The 22272-nt window shown below is 35.2% G+C and overlaps 3 protein-coding genes across 3 annotated transcripts; all 3 read left to right on the top strand.

Annotated features, from left to right (window-relative positions):
• The first annotated feature begins 13380 nt into the window (after nucleotides 1-13380).
• Nucleotides 13381-13764, top strand: LOC120284148. Its single transcript, XM_039290944.1, has one exon. The coding sequence runs from the start codon at nucleotides 13381-13383 to the stop codon at nucleotides 13762-13764; it is 384 nt and encodes a 127-aa protein (XP_039146878.1).
• Nucleotides 13765-16834: 3070 nt separating this feature from the next.
• Nucleotides 16835-17764, top strand: LOC120284147. Its single transcript, XM_039290943.1, has 2 exons — nucleotides 16835-17229; nucleotides 17365-17764. The coding sequence occupies exons 1-2, from the start codon at nucleotides 16835-16837 to the stop codon at nucleotides 17762-17764; spliced, it is 795 nt and encodes a 264-aa protein (XP_039146877.1).
• An 81-nt stretch (nucleotides 17765-17845) lies between these two features.
• LOC120284146 lies at nucleotides 17846-18894 on the top strand. Its single transcript, XM_039290942.1, has 3 exons — nucleotides 17846-18148; nucleotides 18236-18582; nucleotides 18672-18894. Exons 1-3 carry the CDS (start codon nucleotides 17846-17848, stop codon nucleotides 18892-18894), a joined length of 873 nt encoding a protein of 290 aa, XP_039146876.1.
• Nucleotides 18895-22272: the final 3378 nt, after the last annotated feature.

Below are 22272 nucleotides of genomic sequence, written 5' to 3'. Positions count from 1 at the left end.
AATTAACATCTTAAACACGCCTAGACCGAAACCAAAAGAATTGATTATAAATCTACAGGGGTGAATTTGGTTATATGTTCAACAAATTGACACAAAATATAACACATAATATATCAATTTTTAAAAATCGATGAAACATATGTGAACAAGCAACATGTTCTCTCATTTTCTCAATTATTAATGTTCTCTTTTAGTTTTTTATATTGGGTATTTAAATCTTTATCAAGTAGACGAGTTCAAACATGTAAGGTAAGAATATAAATGTATTGTGGTAGTAATTTCACATCTGTACATCCCCAATGTAATTTGTTCATATTCAATAAAATCACAAAACAATAGTTGCCTATTATTGATATAAAAAATAATCAACAAAATTTTGTAAGCTTGACAAATCAAGAAGAAATTTGTTACAAAGTTTTGAATCATGCATGATTTATATTCAAAATATATGAATAAATACAAATAAATTTCTTAAGGCAAAAATAAAGTCTTTTTTGAATTTTATTGAGTCAAATCAATTATTAAAGTTTATATTTACTTCTCCCAATTTTTTTTCACTTTATGCTAGCTCGAATGATTTAATTTATCATAATGCCTAGAATAAGAATCATGATATCATATTAGTATGGTCAATATTTTATTCCATTAACAACGTTAGGGTATAGTCCATTTAAAAATAATAATAATAATATAGCCAAACGTAATTTTAGTGTCAAAAGCCAATGTAACATAGTTTTTGATAATAAATTTCAAAAGTTCATAAATTAATCTTTAGTATTTGTCATTATGTAAAAAGACAAAAAAAATAATGTTTTTGTTATAAATACTATAAAATGTGAATGTCACTGTAGCAAACAGCGACACTGTAGCAGAAACAACACTGTAGCACTGCCTTACTATAGCAAACGCCCATGTGGTACTATAGCAGACGGCCATGTGGTACTGTAGCAAACACCAACACTATTACTATTCCACCTAATAGGGTATTTTAGGCCTATAAATATCCCTCCATTGTATGTATTTGTAGAAGATTCAGTGTAATTGCCGACGGTGATCGATACATTTTTCTTTACTTTTCTGTATATTTTCTTTTCTATTTATTTTCTACTCATGGAAATCAATGTATATGTTTATATTGAAGATGAATTACTTGTTGCTTATACAATACGTTATCAGCACGAATCTGCTCCTAATCTTGTTATACATTTTCATTTAACTTTAATGTAATTCTATATAACGTATTTTGTATTTTTTTTTTCTTTTGATCTTTCTTCTAATCACCTCTTATATTTTCTAGACTTTGTATTTAATGGCTAATATTGCAAGAAGGGAGTTCGAGGCTCTTCATATTAATGTGAGCAATTATATTTCGTGGAGCCTCGATGTTAAGCTCCATTTAAAGGCAAGGAACCTGGGCGAAACCATTGAGACAAATAATAATGAGTCTAATGATAATAAAGCAAAAGCCTTAATATTTATAAGGCATCATCTTGATGATGGTCTCAAAAATGAATATTTGACCATTGAGGATCCACAGGAATTGTGGTTATCCCTGAAAGAGATATTTGAACATCTCAGAATGGTTTATTTGCCAAAAGCACGCAATGATTAGTCAAATCTAAGATTCCAAGACTTTAAAAGCGTGCAAGAATATAACTCCGAGCTATTTAAAATAGTCTCGATGCTACGTCTCTGTGGAGAGACAGTAACGGAACAAATGATGCTCGAGAAAACATTTACAACATTCCATGCTCGAGATGTTATATTGCAACAACAATATAGAGAAAAGAATTTTACAAAATTCTTTGAGCTAATTTCTTGTCTCCTTGTAGCGGAGCAAAACAATGAATTGTTGATGATGAATCATCAATCTCGACCATCTAGAGCAGCACCACTGTCTAAAACTAATTATGGGCAAAGCAAATGGCGTGGTCGTGGTAATAGTTATAAAAATCGTGGTGGATGAGGATATCGTGGCGGTCGAGGACTACGCGGTCATGATGGGGGCCGAAATTATATCGAACCACGCGACAGTAAAATTAATGTACATCAACAAAAACAACAAAGCCACAACATGGGGTCAGAGACAAAAAAAGATACCTGTCATTGTTGTGGAATGGAAGGTCATTGGTCTAGAATCTGCAGGACCCCGAAGCACTTTGTCCATCTTTACCAAGAATCACTCAAAAATAAGAAGGGTAAAGATTTGGAGACAAATTTTGCTGACAACCCCATGGTTAACAATATTGAGAATAATTCTACAAATGATATAACCCAAAATACATATTTAGATGTATCTGATTTTCTGATGGATGTACTTTTATATATATGATGTTTTATTTATATTTTCTTTTATTTTGTTAGAAAACATAGCTGATGATGAATGCATCATTGATTGTTGTACAACACATACAATTTTAACAAGAAAAATATATTTTATCTCCTTATCAATGAGAAAAGCATGTATAGCCACAATAGCAGGATCATCAGACCTGATTGAAGGTTCAGGAAGAGCAGCATTGGTGTTGCCAAATGGAGCACCTTTGTAAATAAAAAATGCTCTATATTCTCCTAAGTCTAGAAGGAATCTTCTCAGCTTTAAAGATATACGTCTCAATGGATATCATTTAGGTACGGTTGATAAGGAAAGAAAGGAATACCTTTATATTACACAAGTTATTTCATGCCAGAAACATGTACTTGAAAGATTTCTCTGTATATCCACAGGATAATATTTTACACGTATTAAAGTGATGGAATCACATATGGTCTTAACCCGGAAGGTTAATGACCCAGAGATATTTGAAATATGGCATGAAAGACTTAGACATCCAGGTGCTATTATGATGCGCCGGATTATTAGTAACTCTCATGGACACCCACTGAAGAATTATAAAATCCTAACAAATAATGAATATGCATGTTCAGTATGCTCAATGGGAAAACTGATAACCAGACTTTCTACAACAAAGGTAACTGGTGAATCTCCTAAATTTTTAGTAAGAATACAAGGAGATATATGTGGACCAATACATCCATCATGTGGACCATTCAGGTATTTTATGGTTTTAATCGATGCATCGACTAGATGGTCCCATGTCTCACTTTTGTCTACTAGAAATGTAGCTTTTGCAAGATTATTGGCACAAATTATTAGGCTTAAAGCACAATTTCCAGATTATCCCATAAAGACAATTTGTCTTGATAATGCTGGTGAGTTTACATCAAAATCATTTTATGATTATTGTATGGCAGTTGGTATACAAGTTAAGTATCCAGTAGCTCATGTACATACCCAAAATGGGTTTGCGGAGTCATTAATTAAAAGACTCCAGATTATTGCTCTTCCAATGTTATTAAGGACTAAACTGCCTACATATGCATGGGGTCATGCTATTTTGCATGTTGTAGCTTTAATACGGATCCGACCCACTGCATGTAATTCATATTCACCACACCAGCTTATTATGGGTAAAGAGCCTGATATTTTACATATAAGAATATTTGGTTGTGTAGTATATGTGCCAATAACACCACCAAATCGTACGAAAATTGGTCCACAATGCAGACTTGGTATATATGTTGGTTATGATTCCTTTTCAATTATACGATATTTGGAACCATTAACAAGGGATGTATTTACTGCAAGATTTGCAGATTGTCAATTTAATGAATCTGTCTTCCCTTCATTAGGGGGAGAAATGATTACTCAAAATGGGCTGAAAGAAATTGATTGGAATGCATTATGATTACATACATATGATCCTCGCACCAATGAATATGAACTTGAAGTTCAAAAGATCATTAAATTGCAAAATATTGCAAATGAAATACCTGATGCATTTACTGATACTAAAAGGGTAACCAAGTCATATATACCAGCTGCAAATGGTTCTGTAAGAATTGAGATTCCTACGACCCCATTGGAAGAAAAACAAGTAGAAAACAAACCACGAAAACAACGTGAAAGACCAATAGGCGCCAAAGATTCAGTTCCTTGAAAAAAGAAGCAAAAAAATAAAGCTCATGAAGAGGGGGATCTTCCATGTGAGAAAGAAGAGGAAAATATGAAACCTTCATAGCATGATAATGAAAAAGAATCAATATATCTGACAATACTGAAAATTCAATTTCTTATGATGGAAAAGTAATAAATCGACATGAGACCGAAATAAATAACATATTCATCTATAAAGTGATTACAGAAATAGAAATAAATACAGATAATGATCTAGAGCCACGATCAATTAATGAATGTCGACATAAAATGATTGGCCAAAATAGAAAGAAGCTAACCAGACTGAGCTAAATTCCCTATCAAAACATGAGGTATTTGGGCCAATAGTGCCAACACCAAAAGGAATAAAACCAGTTGGTTATAAATGGGTGTTCGTGAGAAAAAGAAATGAAAATAATGAAATTGTAAGGTATAAAGCAAGACTGGTTGCTCAAGGTTTTTCTCAAATGCCTGGTGTTGACTATGAGGAGACATATTCTCCTATAATGGATGGAATTACATTTCGATTTTTAATTGCCATGGTTGCAAGTAATAAATTATATATGCAGTTAATGGATGTTGTCACAGCATATCTGTATGGATTACTTGAAAATGGCATATATATGAAAATCTCTGAAGAATATAAAATAACAGACATTATAAATCAATAGCATTTATACTCTATTAAATTATAGAGATCTCTTTATGGGTTAAAATAATCTGGACGGATGTGGTATAACCGTCTTAGTGAATATCTTATCAAAGAAGGATATCAAAATGATAATATATGTCTGTGTGTATTTATTGAAGGTTCTACTAATGGTTTTGTTGTGATAGCAGTATATGTGGATGATTTAAATCTTGTAAGTACCCCTCATGAAATTGCAACTACAACATCATGTTTGAGGAAGGAATTTGAAATGAAAGATTTGCGAAAGACTAAATTCTGTCTTGGTATATAAATCGAGCACTTACCATAGGGAATATTTGTGCATCAATCAACTTATACTGAAAAGGTGCTAAAGAGATTCAATATAAAGAAGGCTTATCCACCAAGTATGCCAATGGTCGTCCGGACACTTGATATTCAGAAAGATCCATTTCGACCACTTGAAGAATGAGAGATTATTCTTGGTCCAGAAACTCCATATCTAACTGCAATTAGTGCATTAATGTACCTTGCAAATAATACAAGACCAGATATAACTTTTGCGATAAATCTTCTAATAAAATACAGCTCTATACCGACAAGAAGAACTGGAAAGGAGTAAAGGACATGCTACATTATTTACGAGAAACTACATATTTGGGCTTATTTTATCCATAGGAATCTTCATCCAACCTCACAGGCTTCGCTGATGCTGGGTATCTGTCTGATCCTCACAAAGGGCGATCTCAGACTGGATACATATTTTTTTATAATGGTACAGATATATCTTGGCGTTCCACAAAGTAAATTCTTACAGCTATTTCATCGAATCATGCTGAAATCCTAGCTCTCCATGAAGCAAGCCAGGAATGCCAGTGGTTACGATCTATGATCGGACATATACAATCATCATGCAAATTACCATCAGTGACAACAAATGCTACAGTAATATATGAAGACAACAGTGCTTGTATTTCTCAAATACAAGGAGATTATTTTAAAGGTGATAGAACTAAGCATATATCACCAAAATTTTTCTACACTCATGACCTCCAAAAAGAAGGCATCAGAGAAGTTCAAAAGATTCAATCTAATGAGAATCAAACAGATCTATTTACAAAATCACTTCCCAAGTGCATTCATCATAAACTTATATATAAAATCAGGATGAAAATACTTAAGGATGTATGTACTCTAAAATAAATTAAAAGTAATTTATTTGAGGGGGAGACTGTACATTTTTTTTCCTTCGCCACGATTGTTATCCCAATGGGTTTTTCTGAGGCAGTAACCCTCAAATAAGAATATTGTCCTCTTTTTTCTTGTCTAGATTTTTATCCCACTGGATTTTTTCTAGCAAGGTTTTAACGAGGCATATCCTTTCATAGTAGACATCCAAGGGGAGTGTTATAAACACTATAAATAGTGGATGTCTACTGTAGCAACCGCACTGTAGCAGATGCAACACTATATCACCGCCTTACTATAGCATACGGCCATGTTGTACTGTAGTAGGCGACCACGTGGTACTGTAGCAGCCAACCATGTGGTACTGTAGCCGCCAGCACTGTTACTATTTCACCTAGCAAGGTATTTTGGACCGTCGGATTGAATCAATCCGAACCGTTCATTCAACTCTTTTAGGCCTATAAATACCCCTCCATTGTATGTATTTGTATATAGAGAAGAGAAATTAGAGATAAGAGGAAGAAGTAGAGAAGATTCTGTGTAATTGCCGACGGTGATCGATACATTTTTCTTTACTTCCTCTTTATATTTTCTTTTATATTTATTTTCTACCCATGGAAATCAACTTATATGTTTATATTGAAGATGAATTACTTGTTGCTTATACAATAGTTTTCAAAATATATGAATATAATAATCTAAACATCTTTGGAGAAAACAAAAAACTATGCATCATACATGTTTAAGTGAACTAACAATTTATTTATTTTATGAAAATAAATAAATAAATTATAAAACGTATACATGAATAAATAAATAAATTTAATTCATATTTTTTTAAAAAAAATATAGGAAAATATTAAACCATATAAAAACTCCAAATTCTAAAATATAAAAAACCTTATAAACACAAATAAAATGTTAGTCGAATGTATGTTACTTTAGTGGATTTTTTGTCAGATTGATTTTAAAATATTCAACGAAACTATAAGCTTTATATTAGAAAAACTATAAATGGCTTTATTAAAAAAAAAAAAAAACCTTTTATACAAATAAACACATTAGTAGAAGATCCGAAAAAAAAAAATTAATATAAAAAATAAATCAACTTTTATATATACAAATCATATTCTTGACAAGTGTGCTTCTTTAAGTTCCTAAATTCTTTATTAATGACTTCATCTTTATGTTCCACGCAATGTTGTTTGACCTGGACCGGCCCGGCCGGTTCAACCGAAAAAACCGGGAACCGGCCATGTGGCCGGCCCGGGTATACCCCATTGACCCGGGTATTAAAAAACCCGGTGTTAACCCGGTGACCCAGGCGGTTCAACCGGTTTTTTACAATATTTAATAATTTATTATTATTTTCTCATTAAAAACCACAAAATCGTGTATATTTATTAATATTAATTTATAATTTATAATCAATAAATAGAATTACAATATATATATATACCAACAAAAATTAACATTTAAAAATAAAATATATTAATGTATTATGTAAATACTTTCTAAAAATTTAATTTATTAAGAAAATAAAACAATAAATGAGTGTAATTTTATTATAAAAATATAAAATTAAAGTATTATAATTAAATAAAAAATATAAGAAAATTTAAAACAAAATAAAAACTCAATTGAGATATAAGAATTAGTGAATTAAATTTCTTATTTATTTTAACAAAATCAACCAATAAACAAATAAATAAATAAATAACACCGAGAGAAGTTTGATAATTATATATTAATATATTAAATTTGTAAATATTTAAAAAATGTAAAAATAAATGACCAAATTAGAAAACTCTACTGTATTTAAGGTCATTTATCAATTTAAATATCAAATTTGAGTAGATTTTTATAATATAATTATGGATTTAATATTATATTTGCTTATTATTAATTATTATAATATTTTTTATATTTAATTATTGACCCCGGTTCAACCCCGGTTCGACCCGGTTGAACCCATTGACCCCTGACCCCTAGGCTTAGCCGGGTCATTGCCCGGGCCGGGTCTGACAACCTTGGTTCCACGGATGTTTTGATACTTTTTCAAATTAAACATTACCTATTCTATCTTTTTTTTCCACCGTATGTTTGTAGTGCTTTTTAAAATTAGATATTACATGAGAATCTATTCAAATGCTTAAATATATTTTTTTTTTCTTTTAGCTTTACAATAAATTATAGTTTTTATTTTCAATGGAGTTTTTTTCACTTGACCTGGCTCTGTTTGATAAAATACAATGTTTTTGAAAATACCTCAAAGTCATAATGTAAGAATTGTCACATTAACAGTTATAAAGAAAAACCAAAACGTTACCTAACACAGTGGAAAGGCATGTAAATTGTGAGTGGACAGGTAGAGGGCTCCACCATCAATAATGTACTGTTCAATGTGGGAAGAGTTTTATATACTTAAAGAGATTTATCATTGTGGAGTTATTGTTCATGATATATCATCTTAGACACATGTCGTGGTAAGCCATCATAGCTTTTTGTCGCCCTATATGATAAATTTCTAAAGGATCATCCGTAACTGATGCATTACTGCATGTCCTTTTGGTAACCCTTTATATAGTGGCGCTTGTCGCTTTTATAGATGAATAAAAAATTATTATGATTATAAATAAAAGGTTGAGGTTGTTATATATCCGTTGAAGGTGGTCAACAATGGTAAAAGGGTGAGTGAGGCTCATGTGAATGATGAGCTGGATCAAGGGGAAAAGATGATAGTAGGAGACACATGTTGGAAAGGAACACGAGAGAGGAAGTTAAGCACCTAACTCCGTGGATACATCCTACCAGGAAGGACATCAGCAATAAAGGGAGGAGAAAAAGGGAAAGGGGGTAGGTTGGACTTGATGGAACTTGGCCCTGGTTTCTCTCAAGCTTGAGAGCAGGGAGGTTTGGGGTTTTTTCTGGAGTTCGGAGGAGCTGTTCTTTAGGATTTCTAGCTGGTTATCTTCTTCTTGTTTGTAATACTTCTCAGCCAACGAGGTTTGATCATTCTCATCTCTTTTTGAACTGATAAATACTAGATATAGTATGGTGTGTATGTTTTGCTTTTGAAGTGGAAGAGACTATCTCATATCTGACCTTGAGTTGTTGTTAGTGAAGTGTTGCTTCTTGATTTGAATTTAGAATTTCCTTTAAATGAAATAAGATGTGAATTTCTGGTGATTTGCAATCTCTAATAGAATGCAGCACCTTGAATGGTGATTGTTAGCTCATTTCTATAATTTAGAATTCAGAGCACAACAAATTGGTGCTTTCGTTGTCCCTCCCTACCATAACTTAGAATACTAGACTCAAAGATCTTCAATCCAAAGTGGAAACATTATTTACGCTGATGGACAATAATGAGCAATGATTTAAGAACATTGAGCAATCCCTGGGTACACTACCAATGATTCAACAATCCTTGGCGGGCATTTCTCAGTTGATCGAAGCTCAACACAATTAGAAACCTTTGGAAGATAATAGCAATTCTCAGGTCAATAGTCAGGAACAACAACCTCCTTTTGCTCTACAGGATGATCATAGTTTCGAGCCATATTCTATGAAGTCAGTTAAATTGGACTTTCCCTATTTTGCTGGCGAGGATACAATGCAATGGATCTTCCAGGCTGAACAATTTTTCAATTATTATGCTGTTCCAAATGCCCAGCAGTTGAAGATAGTAGCGGTACACTTTCATGGCCTAGTAATTCCCTGGTTTCTAATGCTTCATAAATCAGGAAAGATGATTTCTTGGAAGTCATTAACGACTTTATTGGAGTGCACTTACGGGCCTTCAGTGTTTGAATGTCCTCGTTACGCATTTTTTCGGCTTACACAAGAGCATTTGGTTGTCGAATATTATGAATTATTTACGGCATTGGCTAATCGGGTTGATGGTGTCCCGAGTAATGTGTTGCTAGATTGCTTGTCAGTGGGTTGAAGAAGGAATTACAGGCTAAGTTAATTCCTTGGCAGCCTCAAGACATGAACAAGGTAGTTTCCCTGGCAAAACTATTTGAAGAGAAACAACAGATGATGAAGAAAGGTACATTGGTGAAACACATCTATAATCCAAATCTTAAGTTTAAAACGTTGCGTAGTGCAACACCAGTACCTACATTACCTAATGCTGGTGGCTCAGCTTCTCAAGGTACTTCATCACTGGTACCTTTTACTCCTATCCCTCCACAACCTGTACATCAGATTGGCTTTGAGGAGATGCAAGTTCCTAAAGCTAAGGGGCTCTGTTTCAATTGCGATGAGAAGTTTTCTCCTTCGCATAAGTGTCCCAATAAACGTCTATTGCTGCTTCAGTGGGATAAGACGCAAGGGGATGATTCTACAGAGGAATTTCTTATTGATCCACAACCACAACCTCCTGATACACTTGAAGACAATCTTTCCAAGTTGCCTATTAATACTTTGTATAGTACTACTACTTCTGGCACTATACAATTTACAGGGTCCATTCATGGCCAACCTATTAAAATTCTGCTCAATGGCAGCTTCTTACTACCAAAATTGGATCAATTTTTGCATCTGGACATGCATCCTGCTGCACCATTGTCGAGTACTGGTGGGCAACGGTCAGACATTGACAATGGAAGACCTGATTCCCAACTTACAAATCCAAGTACAGGGGCATACTCTGGCTGTGCCTGCTTATGTTCTTCCTATTGCGGGTGCTAATATCATTTTAGGGGCTTCTTGGTTGGCTAAACTGGGCTCTCATGCTATGAATTATCATACCAGAACTATCAAATTCTATCATCAACAACAGTTTATTACTTTACAAGGTGACAAAGTCATATAACCTGATTATGTCAGTGTCCATCAACTATCAAGATTAATTACCACCAAATCACAATCGGCTTGTTATGCACTGCAATTGCACCAGCAACCATCGAACTTGAGTTCTAGTACTCAGGAATTGTTAGCCTCCTTATCGGAGAATATACCAGTTGATTTGTTGGCATTATGACATAAATATGTCACTATCTTTTCTACACCTGTTGCCTTGCCTCCTTCTCGATCGTGTGATCATCAAATTCTATTGCAACCAGACAGTGCACTAGTTAAAGTAAGACCATATCATTATCCTCATAGTCAAAAAGCCGAGATTGGACGAATGGTCCAGCAGATGTTGCAAGAAGGCATTATTGAACACAGCACAAGTCCATTTTCATCCCCTGTGATCTTAGTCAAGAAGAAAGATGGTACTTGGCGATTTTACACAGATTATCATGTTCTTAATGCTATCAAGGTCAAGGATGCATACCCCATTCCCACGGTAGATGAACTCTTGGACAAGCTGCATGAAGCGCGCTAAATTTCCAAACTGGATTTACATAGCGAGTATCATCAAATATTATTGCATCCTAGTGACAAGTTTAAGACGGCTTTCCACACGCATCAAGGCCACGACCAATGGTTGGTAATGCCCTTTGGTCTTTCAATTGCCCCGGCCACATTTCAGGCATTAATGCATCAGGTGTTTCAGTTTGCTCTACGTCAATGCATCAGGTGTTTCAGCATGTTCAACAAGTTAAATCTATCACTACTCCAACAGTCGGTCTTCTACAACCATTAGTCATTCTGAATCATATTTGGGAGGACATAGCCATGGACTTCATTACTGGCCTTCCATGTTCCAGAGGTTTCACTGTCATTTTTGTGGTAATTGACAAATTATCCAAGTATGGGCACTTCATGCCCTTGAAAGCTGATTTTATAAGCTTGAAGGTGGCAGAAACTTTCATTCATTCTGTCTTTAAGCTACATGGGCTTCCCAAGACCATTGTCTATGATCGCGACAAGGCTTTTACCAGCAGTTTTTGGAGTCATCTCTTCACCAAGATGGGCACAACTATCCATATGACTTCTGCTTACCATCCATAATCTGATGGGTAAACATAAGCACTGAATAAGTCCATTAAAATGTATGTGCAATGTTTTACATCAGATAACCATAGAAATTTGACTGATCTACTTCCATGGGCAGAATATTGGTATAATACCTCTTACCAAATGAGCGCATCTATAACACCATTTTGTGCCGTTTATGGTCGCGATCCTCCTTAACTACTACCCTATCGAATAACTGCAGATGATCCGCCTGTCGTCACTCAGTGGTTTCAGCATAGAGATGCCATTCTTTCTCAGCTCAAGAGCAATTTATTAAAATCTCAAGTTCGAATGAAGAAGTTTGCAGATGCTAAATGCTCTGAAATCTAGTTTGACATTGGTGAATGGGTTTTTGTGAAGTTACAGCAATATCAACAGAACTCAATGTTACTTTGCCGAAATCAAAAACTGAGCATGAAGTACTTTGGGCCTTTTAAGGTGTTGCAGCGCATTGGCAATGTGGCATATAAAATAGAACTTCCTGAGGATGCTCGCATTCACCTGGTATTCCATGTTTCCTTGCTGTAAAGGTGTCAGGGTGATCATCAACCTCCACCACGCTCATTGTTGTTACTAACTTCTGTGCAGGGTCCTCAAATTATGCCTTCTTACATTCTACAACATCGTTCCATCTTACGCAATGGCCATCAAGTGGTGCAGGTTTTAATTTAGTGGCATAGCTTGGATTCTGATCATACATCTTGGGAAGATCTATCATAGCTTCAACTTCAATATCCTACACTGGACCTTGAGGATAAGGTCAGTGTTGATGGAGGGGGTATTGTTATATATTCGTTGAAGGTGGTCAACAATGGTAAAATGGCGAGTGAGGCTCATGTGAATGATGAGCTGGATCAAGGGGAAAAGACGATAGTGGGAGACACATGTCGGAAGGGAACATGAGAGAGGAAGTTAAGCACGCAACTCCGTGGATACATCCTATTGGGAAAGACATCAGCAATAAAGGGTGGAGAAAAGGGGAAAGGGGGTAGGTTGGACTTGACGGAACTTGGCCCTGGTTTCTCTCAAGCTTGAGAGCAGGGAGGTTTGGGGTTTTCTCTAGAGTTCGGAGGAGCTGTTCTTCTGGATTTCTAGCTGGTTATCTTCTTCTTGTTTGTAATACTTCTCAGCCAATGAGGTTTGATCATTCTCATCTTTTTTCGAACGATTAAATACTAGATATAGTATGGTGTGTATGTTTTGCTTTTGAAGTGGAAGAGACTATCTCATATCTGACTTTGAGTTGTTGTTGGTGAAGTGTTGCTTCTTGATTTGAATTTAGAATTTCCTTTAAATGAAATGAGATGTGAATTTATGGTGATTTGCAATTTCTAACGGAATGCAGCACATTGAATGATGATTGTTAGCTCATTTTTATAATTTAGAATTCAGAGCATAACAGATGTCTAATCTAGTGGTTGGCCAACATTGTTTCTGTTGCCAAAGAATACTTCAATATCAAGCAAATAACTTCTCTCCCGCAAGGGAAAAGGATCAATTCTTTGCCTCTTTTGTTGGCATGTTATGAGATGCTTAGAAGAAGCAAAGAACCAACCCTTTCATCCTTTATAAACATTCCAAGTTCTAACAAAAACTATCAAAATCAACAAGATATCAAGAAGATACAGACAACATGGCTTCCAACCAAGATAATCATGAAGTCCATAACCTTCTCACATCCCTCAACAACCACCAAGAAATAGGCCGGAAAAACGCCGGGGAGTCCGGCAATAGTGTAAACATCATCACACTTGCAGGAGCTAACCAAGGTGCCTCAATGAGATCAGCAAGAATGGATCATGAAATGGTGAATGATAATGGAGTTTTGTATGGCTTTGAGGATAAGTTGATCATGAAAGCTTGTACTAATAGTAATTTTCAGGCTGTTACTAACTGTTTAATGTTAAAAGGGAGATGCACTGCTGGAGATCCTGGTGTGCATTTGGAATTCTCTGAGGACTTTGTAGATGTTCATGGAGATGACAAGGAGAAGAGAAATGAGAGTATCATTAGATGAGTATTGGGATATGTACTTAAATAGTATGAATTTGGGTTCCTTGTTTGTTCAGGAACGGTCATGAACTCATGGGTTTTTTCTTATTATTGTTAAAATAAATGGGCTAGCAAGTGGTTGGGAGAAAAGCTATTGTATTCTAATTCCATAAAATATCCTTCAATTTTTTTTCCACATCTCACTAAAATTTCTATTTTTTTAAATTATTTATTTTTAAATACAAATTTATATAAAATTACCAATTTACTTCTAATTAACACATCAAACTTTTAAAACAACATCGTCTAGGGGCAATTATGAGAAATTACCGCTCCATCAAGGTGATATATATTCAAGAAAAAAAAAATCTTTTATCTTATTTTACTTGCCATATATTTATCTTAAACTACAATCAAATAACTCTTATTTTTACAATTTCTAATGTATAATAAAATGTAAGAATACTCTCCATTTTAATTAACACCCCCGTATTCTTCATTAATTAATTATATGTTTAGCATCAATAAATATATTAAACCAATTATATCAAAAATAAACAAATAAGATCATTTAGTAATACTAGTTGATACATAAAAATTGTTAAATGAAAATGACAAACAAAAGAGTTATAATTTGGTTTCATACCATTTTGTGGATCATTTGGCTTTAAAAAGTTACAATTTAGTTCTCTACCTTTAAATCTTTAGTTTTATTACAATTTGATCACCTTAGCAAACACTATTAATGGTGATCACATGTAACATGCTATGTAACACATTTTTTTACTGAATTATCATATGCCACGTGTGATCACTATTAACAGTGTATATTCGAATGATTAAATTGTAACAAAAATTAAAAATAGTAGGAGATCAAATTATAATTTTTTAAAGTTGGATGGAAAGGTAAGAAACAGTTAAGTTGTTTACCCAAATAAAAATTAAAGATGTGGGTGAAAGATAAGGAAGAGGCCTTAGAGGAGCAAAGTCGTAAGAGTAAATTATTTAAATAGTCACTCAACTATTTGATTACTTTTATTTGAGTCACCAAATTATAAAAAAAATTTCAATTTCATACCCAACTTTAGATTCAATTTTAATTAGATCACTTGGGCTAACTTCGTTAAGAGCGTGCTGACGTGACATACTATATCATGCTTCTTTGCCATATCAATATGTCATGTGGGCAAATAATCAAATTAAATAAGAGATATTGATGCACCAATCTGACTAAAAAAATTCAAAAATCAAATTATCTTTTGTTTATTTGACATGAAAGACCAGTTACATGAGTTGACTATCTTCAAGGTAAATACGGTTTTTATCCTAATGACATGTTGATGTTGTAAGGGGATATGACATAGCATGTCACGTTAGCATATCGTTAACGGAGTTAGGTCAAGTGATCTAATTGAACCCAAATCTAAAGTTAGGGTACCCAATTAAAAGTTTTTATAATTCGATAACTTATATAAAAGTAACCGAATAATTTGGGTTTTTTTAAAAATATTACAAAAAAAAAAAAAATTTACTAAATTATGCATGTTTGGGATTATTTACCAAAATATGCACGTCGGTGGAAAACGGTAAATTTTTCCCCGTTTCAGCTTTTTTTTTATTATTTTTTATTTTAAAATATAGAAAACAGGAGAGTTTCTCCCGTTTTCATTTTATTTAATTAAAAAATTATGAAAACGGGAGAAACTCTCCCGTTTTCAAATTTGTTTTAATTTTTTTAATAAATAAAAATGAAAATGGGAGAGTAACTCCCGTTTTCTTTTTTTTTTTAATTTTATTTTAAAAAAACTTATGTCTGTTGTTAGGTTTTAAAAGAATTCTTTTTATATAATTAATTTTTTAATTAAATAAAATTGTTGATATATATATATATATATATATATATGTATATTAACCTTTTATTTTTAAAAAAAAACTACGAATCTCGAAAAATATTAGAAATAAAACGGTCAAAGTTGCACTGGTAATTAATTAATACAAAATAGGATGGTTAAATCTACAACGGTAAGTAGTTAGTACAAAGTAGGACGGTCAAACCTACACCGTTAATAATTAGCACAAAGTAGGACTGTCAAACCTGCACTAGTTAATAATTACCACAAAGTAGGACAATGAAAAGTGCACCGGTTAGTACTTAGCACAAAGTAGGTCGGTTAAACCTGCACCGGTCAGTTATTGGTATAAAGTAGTTTGGTCAAACTTGTATCGGTAATTAATTAGGACAACGTAGGACGGTCAAACCTGCACATGTCAGTGATTAGCACAAAGTACGTCGGTCAAACCTGCACCGATCAGTAATTAGTTCAAAGTAAGTTGGTCAAACCCACATTGATCAGTAATTAGCACAAAATAGGACAGTCAAACTTGCACATGTCAGTAATTAGTACAAAGTATGTTGGTCAAACCTGCACCGGTCAGTAATTAACACAAAGTAAGGAGGTCAAACCTGCACCGGTCAGTACTTAGCACAAAGTAGGTCGATCAAACCTGCATCAGTCAGTAATTAGTACAAAGTAGGTCACTCAAACCTCCACTAGTCAATAATTAGTATAAAGTAGATCGGTTAAAGCTGCACCGATCAGTGATTAGCACAAAGTACGCCGATCAAACCTGCACCACTTAGTGATTAGCACAAAGTAGGACAGTCAAACCTGCACCAGTTAGCACAAAGTGCGCCGGTTAAACCTGCATCACTCAGTGATTAGGACAAAGCAGGACAGTCAAACCTGCACCAGTCAGCATAAATTACGACGGTCAAACCTGCACCACTCAGTGATTAGGGCAAAGTAGGACAGTCAAACCTGCACCAGTCAGCACGAACTACGCTGGTCAAACTTGTACCGCTCAGTGATTAGGACAAAGTATGACAGTCAAACCTGCACCAGTTAGTACTTAGCACAAAATAGGTTGGTCAAACCTGCACCAATCAGTAATTAGGACGGTCAAACCTGCAATATTCATAAATGAAATTTTCAAAATTCGAGCTCTTTATATAAACCAACATTCGTAGCTCATTTTTACTCTTGCACACTATTTACTCAGTCACTCACCCATACTTCTTCTTCTTGTCTTCAACAATGGCAAAGACTTCACTTGTATTGGTTTACTACAATGGTTCAATCATTGCTAGTGAAGACACAATTATATTTTCGTTGGACGATCAATCATATTTTTATGTCGAAGACGACATCTCTTACGAAAATTTAAAGAGATCCATTGAAGAAAGCATTGAGACTGTTGACAACCAAGGAGTTTCATGTATCAAATTGCGTAATGACCGAGATGTTAGGATGATGTTCGACTGCTACAAAAGAAATCCAGATATTGGCATTATTGAATTGTACGTAGAGTTCAGCGCTGCAACTTTCGAGGGTGCTCCTTCACAACAACAAACCGCCCAAGATGACGAAGTTCAACGCAATTTGAGACGGGAGAGGATTTCATCACCATGCCAAATTAATGAACCTGAACGGCTCTTAACGGAGTGGAGGGCATAAGATAATCCACCACCCAATAATTATTTTACTAATTCACAACATCTACAAGGCAGAACAAGTTCTTTTCATGATACTCATGAAACTGAATTCGGTCAATATGGCCGATCCAGTGGAGACGATGAGGAAGACGATGGTGACAGCTTTGGGGAAGACACTAAACCAAGTGTTGATGACATTCAGTTAGAAGAATGCAATCTTGAAGACATTCCAATGACCTACCATAATTTCATGATGGCACCAATGGAACCTCCAGCACATATGCGGACCCTTGATTTGGAAGCAATGTCCGCACAAGAATTTCTGAAGTACCCTTTATTGTATGCCGACACATTAACTGGAGCAACGACAAATGGAGATCTTCATGTAGGCATGAGGTTTGGAAGCAAAGATGATGCTGTGACCGCAATTAAGCATTACTGCTTACTTAAATCTGTCGAATACAAAGTTATTGAGTCTGATCCGACTCGATACTCCGGTAAATGTAAGTCATATGGTGATAGGTGCAATTGAAGGGTTCGTGCATCCTACAGCAAGCGGATACAGCTTTGGGAAATTACAAAGTATACTGGGCCTCACACGTGTTCATCAGCAATGATCTCGCAGGATCATTCGAAGCTGGATTCAAACATGATTTATCGTCAAATACAAGCACTAGTCCAACAGCAGCCAAGCATCAATGTATCGGTTTTAATAGCGGAGATCAAAAATCGATATGGATACACACCGACATATAGGAAAGTATGGACAACTAAGCAAAAAGCGGTTGAAGCAGCATTTGGCAATTGGGAGGAGTCCTACAACGAATTACCAAGATGGTTATCAGCGTTGCAACAGTTTGTTCTTGGGACAATAGTTGATCTTGAGACCCAGCCAGCATACGAAGGACCTTACCTGGTACGTGATGCTCGAATCTTTCATAGAGTTTTTTAGAGCTTCCCCGCCTGCGTGGAGGCTTTCAAATATTGCAAACCGGTCATCCAGATAGATGGCGCCCATATATATGACAAATACAAAGGCACTTTGTTGTTGGCAATCGCACAAGACAGTAATAAAAATATCCTGCCGATTGGTTTTGCCATCGTGGAAGGAGAAACGTTGGGTGCATGGACTTTCTTCTTGCGCAACCTACGTTCCAGTGTAACACCACAACAAGGAATATGTTTTATATCTGATCGCCATGAATCCATCAAATCAGCTTTTAGATTACTTGGCCGTGAGATAAATGCTCCTCGTGCGTACCATGTTTACTGTATTAGACATATCTCGGCCAATTTCATGAGTCATTTTAGAAACAAAGAAATGCAACGGATAGTTGTCAATATTGGCAAGTTACAAAATTAACTTTTTTTTTTAATCTAACTCTTACATTGTTGTTAATTATTGAAGTTATCTTAACTTTTTAAGTTCACTGTTGTAGGTTATTCAAAACCATTCAAGATTTTAACTACTGGTATGGTTTACTACGGGACAATGATGAAGAGGCGACGAGATGGTTGGATAACATACCGCGGGAGAAGTGGGCTCAAGCGTTCGATAAAGAAGGAAGAAGGTATGATCACATGACAACCAACCTCGCAGAATGTGTTAATTCAGTGCTTAAGGGAACAAGAAACCTTCCTATAACAACTATGGTTAAATAAACGTACTTCCGACTTGCGGAGTTGTTTGTGACGAAAGGTGTACAGGCGCAAGCTTAGATCGCATCAGGCCTTATCTTCTCAGAATCACTAATGAAGGCAATCCAAGAAAATCAACAAGCAGCATCCAGCATTTACGTTCGTCAATTCGACCGTGAAGAGAAGTCATTCATGGTAGATGAGATGTCACCTCCGCAATGTGGGAGATAAGCTAGCACTTTTCGCATCAACCTAAGATCACATTGGTGCGACTGTGGTGCTTTTCAGACACTACATTTTCCATGTCGACATGTCCTTGCAGCATGCTCGCATATTTGTCTACATTGGGAGGAGTATGTTGACAACGTGTATAGGCTTCAAACAATTTTTAATGTATATCGTAAAGAGTTTGAACCAGTATCAAATGAGGGATATTGGAACTCTTATAATGGTCCACGTCTATGTCCTAATATTACGATGAGAAGATCGACGAAAGGAAGACCAAAATCTGCAAGGATTCATAATGAGATGAATATTAGGGAAGGTGTTCAGTGAAAACGTTGTGGTTTATGTCGCAACGAAGGATATAGTCGCCGAAATTGTCCCAACATTGCCGGTTTAAGTAGTCGGTCGTAATATACTCTAAATGTCTTTTTCGTTGTAATGTTTTAATGATGTAAGCCTTCCATATAATTATAACATGCAATGAGTTATCATTAAAGCCTTTTGTTAAAGTATATGAAGAAAAAACAAATGCAAAGAAAAAACAAATTTAAAAAAATACACAACATAGAACACCAAGCAAAATAATACTACAGATAGTTTTGCGCAGACAATAAAGGAAAACAACAACTAATACAAGAGTCTACTCTACCGTCTACGCTGCCACCTCTCAGTAAAACATTAAGGTGGGTGGATATCTCTGTCAGGCAGTCCCCGTGGCCTAGGTCTTCGTGCTTGCTTGGTTGGCGGGTCATCATCAGATGATTCATCCGAATCGTGTATTGCTGAGGCTGGAGTGTTCAGGTTCGCAGCATAGTGCAAAGGGTTTGGGGGTGATTCCCAGTATTGTTGCCGAAATAAAGTTGAATGACTAGATTGTCCGCGTTCCATAGGTTGATGATGAGGTTGATATTCAAATAAATTCCACACAAAGTCCATCCCGAAATCAACCGAGTATCTGTTGGACTCAATTGGAGGAAATCCATGGAGATGAGATGATCGAGTAACGTTGATATCATCTGATGAGTGAAATGACTGGTACCCTTCGTGATGTGGGTGTCGAGGAATATGTGCCTCGTCGTGTTCGGCCCGAGAACTATGCTGATGACGTCTTCGTACAGGAGGACTCAGTCGTGGCACATCTACAACTACTGTTGGAAACGCTCTAAGGGGCGCTGGAAGAGTGTTCCCTCTCGTACGAGGATCCAACAAGTCCTGATCTGTCGATAAAAATAGTATGGTATTAGTAGTATACCAGTCATAATATTCCACCGACATTGCGTTATTCCTGGCAGGAACATGGAGTCTGAGGCAACGTGATGCTCTATCTCTCCAGTATCCAATTCATCTTCCGTGCATCAATGCCCAATCTGTGTCAATTCTGCCACGAAGATCGTGATCATGGGTCGGTCCAATGCAAACTGGATCAAGAGGAACATCTTGGGCGAAGCCAAATTGTCTTGTAACTCAATCTGTTTGGTGCCACTCAACAACTTCGAAGCAAATCAATGATGTAAACGCAGTCCATAAAGGTCTGTCTGCGAAAACGTTCTATGGCACTTGTGCGATTATCTCGTTCGAATCATAAGGCCGCCATATAAACTGTTCAAAATTATTTACCAAATAATCAATTATTATTAATACCTAAAATATGTGTATGAATTATCAATTTTTTTAACAACATTACCTGTTGCATCTCCAACCGATCTAGTAGCTGCCTATATATCTTCACATTGTGCTTGTTGCTACGGCTATCATCATCCACTTTAATGTGCGCCCACCTGAAAAATGAGAATGAATTATAATTTCAATGTATTATAATTAAGTGTAAAATGAATCATCGATTTAATTTGCTCTCACCTACGAGCCAGAGGAAAGGATACGATAGCACGGGTTCGAGGGGATATACTTGAAATCTTGTATCATGCTCATGATTAAAGTAATATCATAGATTCACTGATATTTTTCATATCCTTGTTGGATGCACGGCATAAAGGCCTGTACAGGGTTGCTAGACATGCTGAACCCTAACTGTATCTTCCTGCTTCTGTAAAATCCCTCAGAAGTGGTAACCACTTCAGATGAACCCTGTTATGAGACATATCTAGCATGAGGACACAACCGATAAGCCTTAGGATATAGGCACGTGCATAACATTCTATCTGTCGTTGACCTGCATCGTATGACATCATGCCAAATGTTTCCTCAAGCCACGTTAGAGTTATACTCTGACCTTTCCTTTGCTCCGCCGGTGGGACCACTCCGAGCAACTCTGCACAGACAGCACTTCCTAAGCCGAAAGTTTGCCCGATGACTTCGTGGTCGTTAATCGGTAAGCCAAGTAATAGTGCCACATCTTCCAACGTGATTGTTGTCTCACCGCATGTAAGGTGGAATGTGTGTGTTTCAGTCCGTCATCTCTCCACTAATGCGCTCACAAGAGCGGCATCAATTCGGAAATTAAGAATTTGAGCCGCATGATAGAACCCGGCTTCTCTTAAAAGGCCTATGATTTGTCGATGAGGTTCTGCGATAGACACATGTCTACACCTAAGAACCCGATCAAGCTGTAGAAAGTTATAAATTAATCAATTTCATATTAAATGGAAAATAAAATAGGTTGACTTGAAAAAATATATAACACGAAAAAATCATAAATTCGAACATATGCCATCGAAAAATTAAATATGATTATAGAGTAAACCATAAACATTGGTGTGCTAATAATATACTAGGTTATCTAAATAAACATGCTTCGGCCATAATATAACAATTATTAATACAATAAAAAATTAACCTAATAATATACTAGGTTATCTAAAATAATGACTTAATATAATTATTAATAAAGAAAAGCCTAATAATATATTAGGTTATCTAAATAAACATGCTTCAAGGTTAATATGACAATTATTAATAAAATAATTAATTATGACATAATAAAATTATTCATAAAACCTAATGACATAATACAATTATTAATAATAAACAAAATTACCTAACAATGTAGTAGGTTATCTAATTAAACATGATTGGGGTGCTAATAAGATAATTATTAATATGATTAATAATTATGACATAATATAATTATTAATATAAAATAACGACTTAATACAATTATTGATAAAAAATAACCGAATAATATACTAAGTTATCTAAATAAATATTCCTCGAGGTTAA

Source organism: Dioscorea cayenensis, chromosome 19 (assembly GCF_009730915.1).
Source record: "Dioscorea cayenensis subsp. rotundata cultivar TDr96_F1 chromosome 19, TDr96_F1_v2_PseudoChromosome.rev07_lg8_w22 25.fasta, whole genome shotgun sequence".
NCBI classification, from domain to species: Eukaryota; Viridiplantae; Streptophyta; class Magnoliopsida; order Dioscoreales; family Dioscoreaceae; genus Dioscorea; species Dioscorea cayenensis.
Note: the sequence above shows the minus strand (reverse complement) of the source record. Positions and strands in the feature narration are given on the sequence as shown.

Coding starts and splice junctions, on each gene's coding strand:
- LOC120284148 (XM_039290944.1), top strand. CDS start 13,381: ATGGCTTCCAACCAAGATAATCATGAAGTCCATAACCTTCTCACATCC.
- LOC120284147 (XM_039290943.1), top strand. CDS start 16,835: ATGGCAAAGACTTCACTTGTATTGGTTTACTACAATGGTTCAATCATT. Junction 17,230..17,364: donor CAAATTAATGAACCTGAACG/GCTCTTAACGGA, acceptor TGGCCGATCCAG/TGGAGACGATGAGGAAGACG.
- LOC120284146 (XM_039290942.1), top strand. CDS start 17,846: ATGATCTCGCAGGATCATTCGAAGCTGGATTCAAACATGATTTATCGT. Junction 18,149..18,235: donor CATACGAAGGACCTTACCTG/GTACGTGATGCT, acceptor CCGGTCATCCAG/ATAGATGGCGCCCATATATA. Junction 18,583..18,671: donor ATAGTTGTCAATATTGGCAA/GTTACAAAATTA, acceptor TCACTGTTGTAG/GTTATTCAAAACCATTCAAG.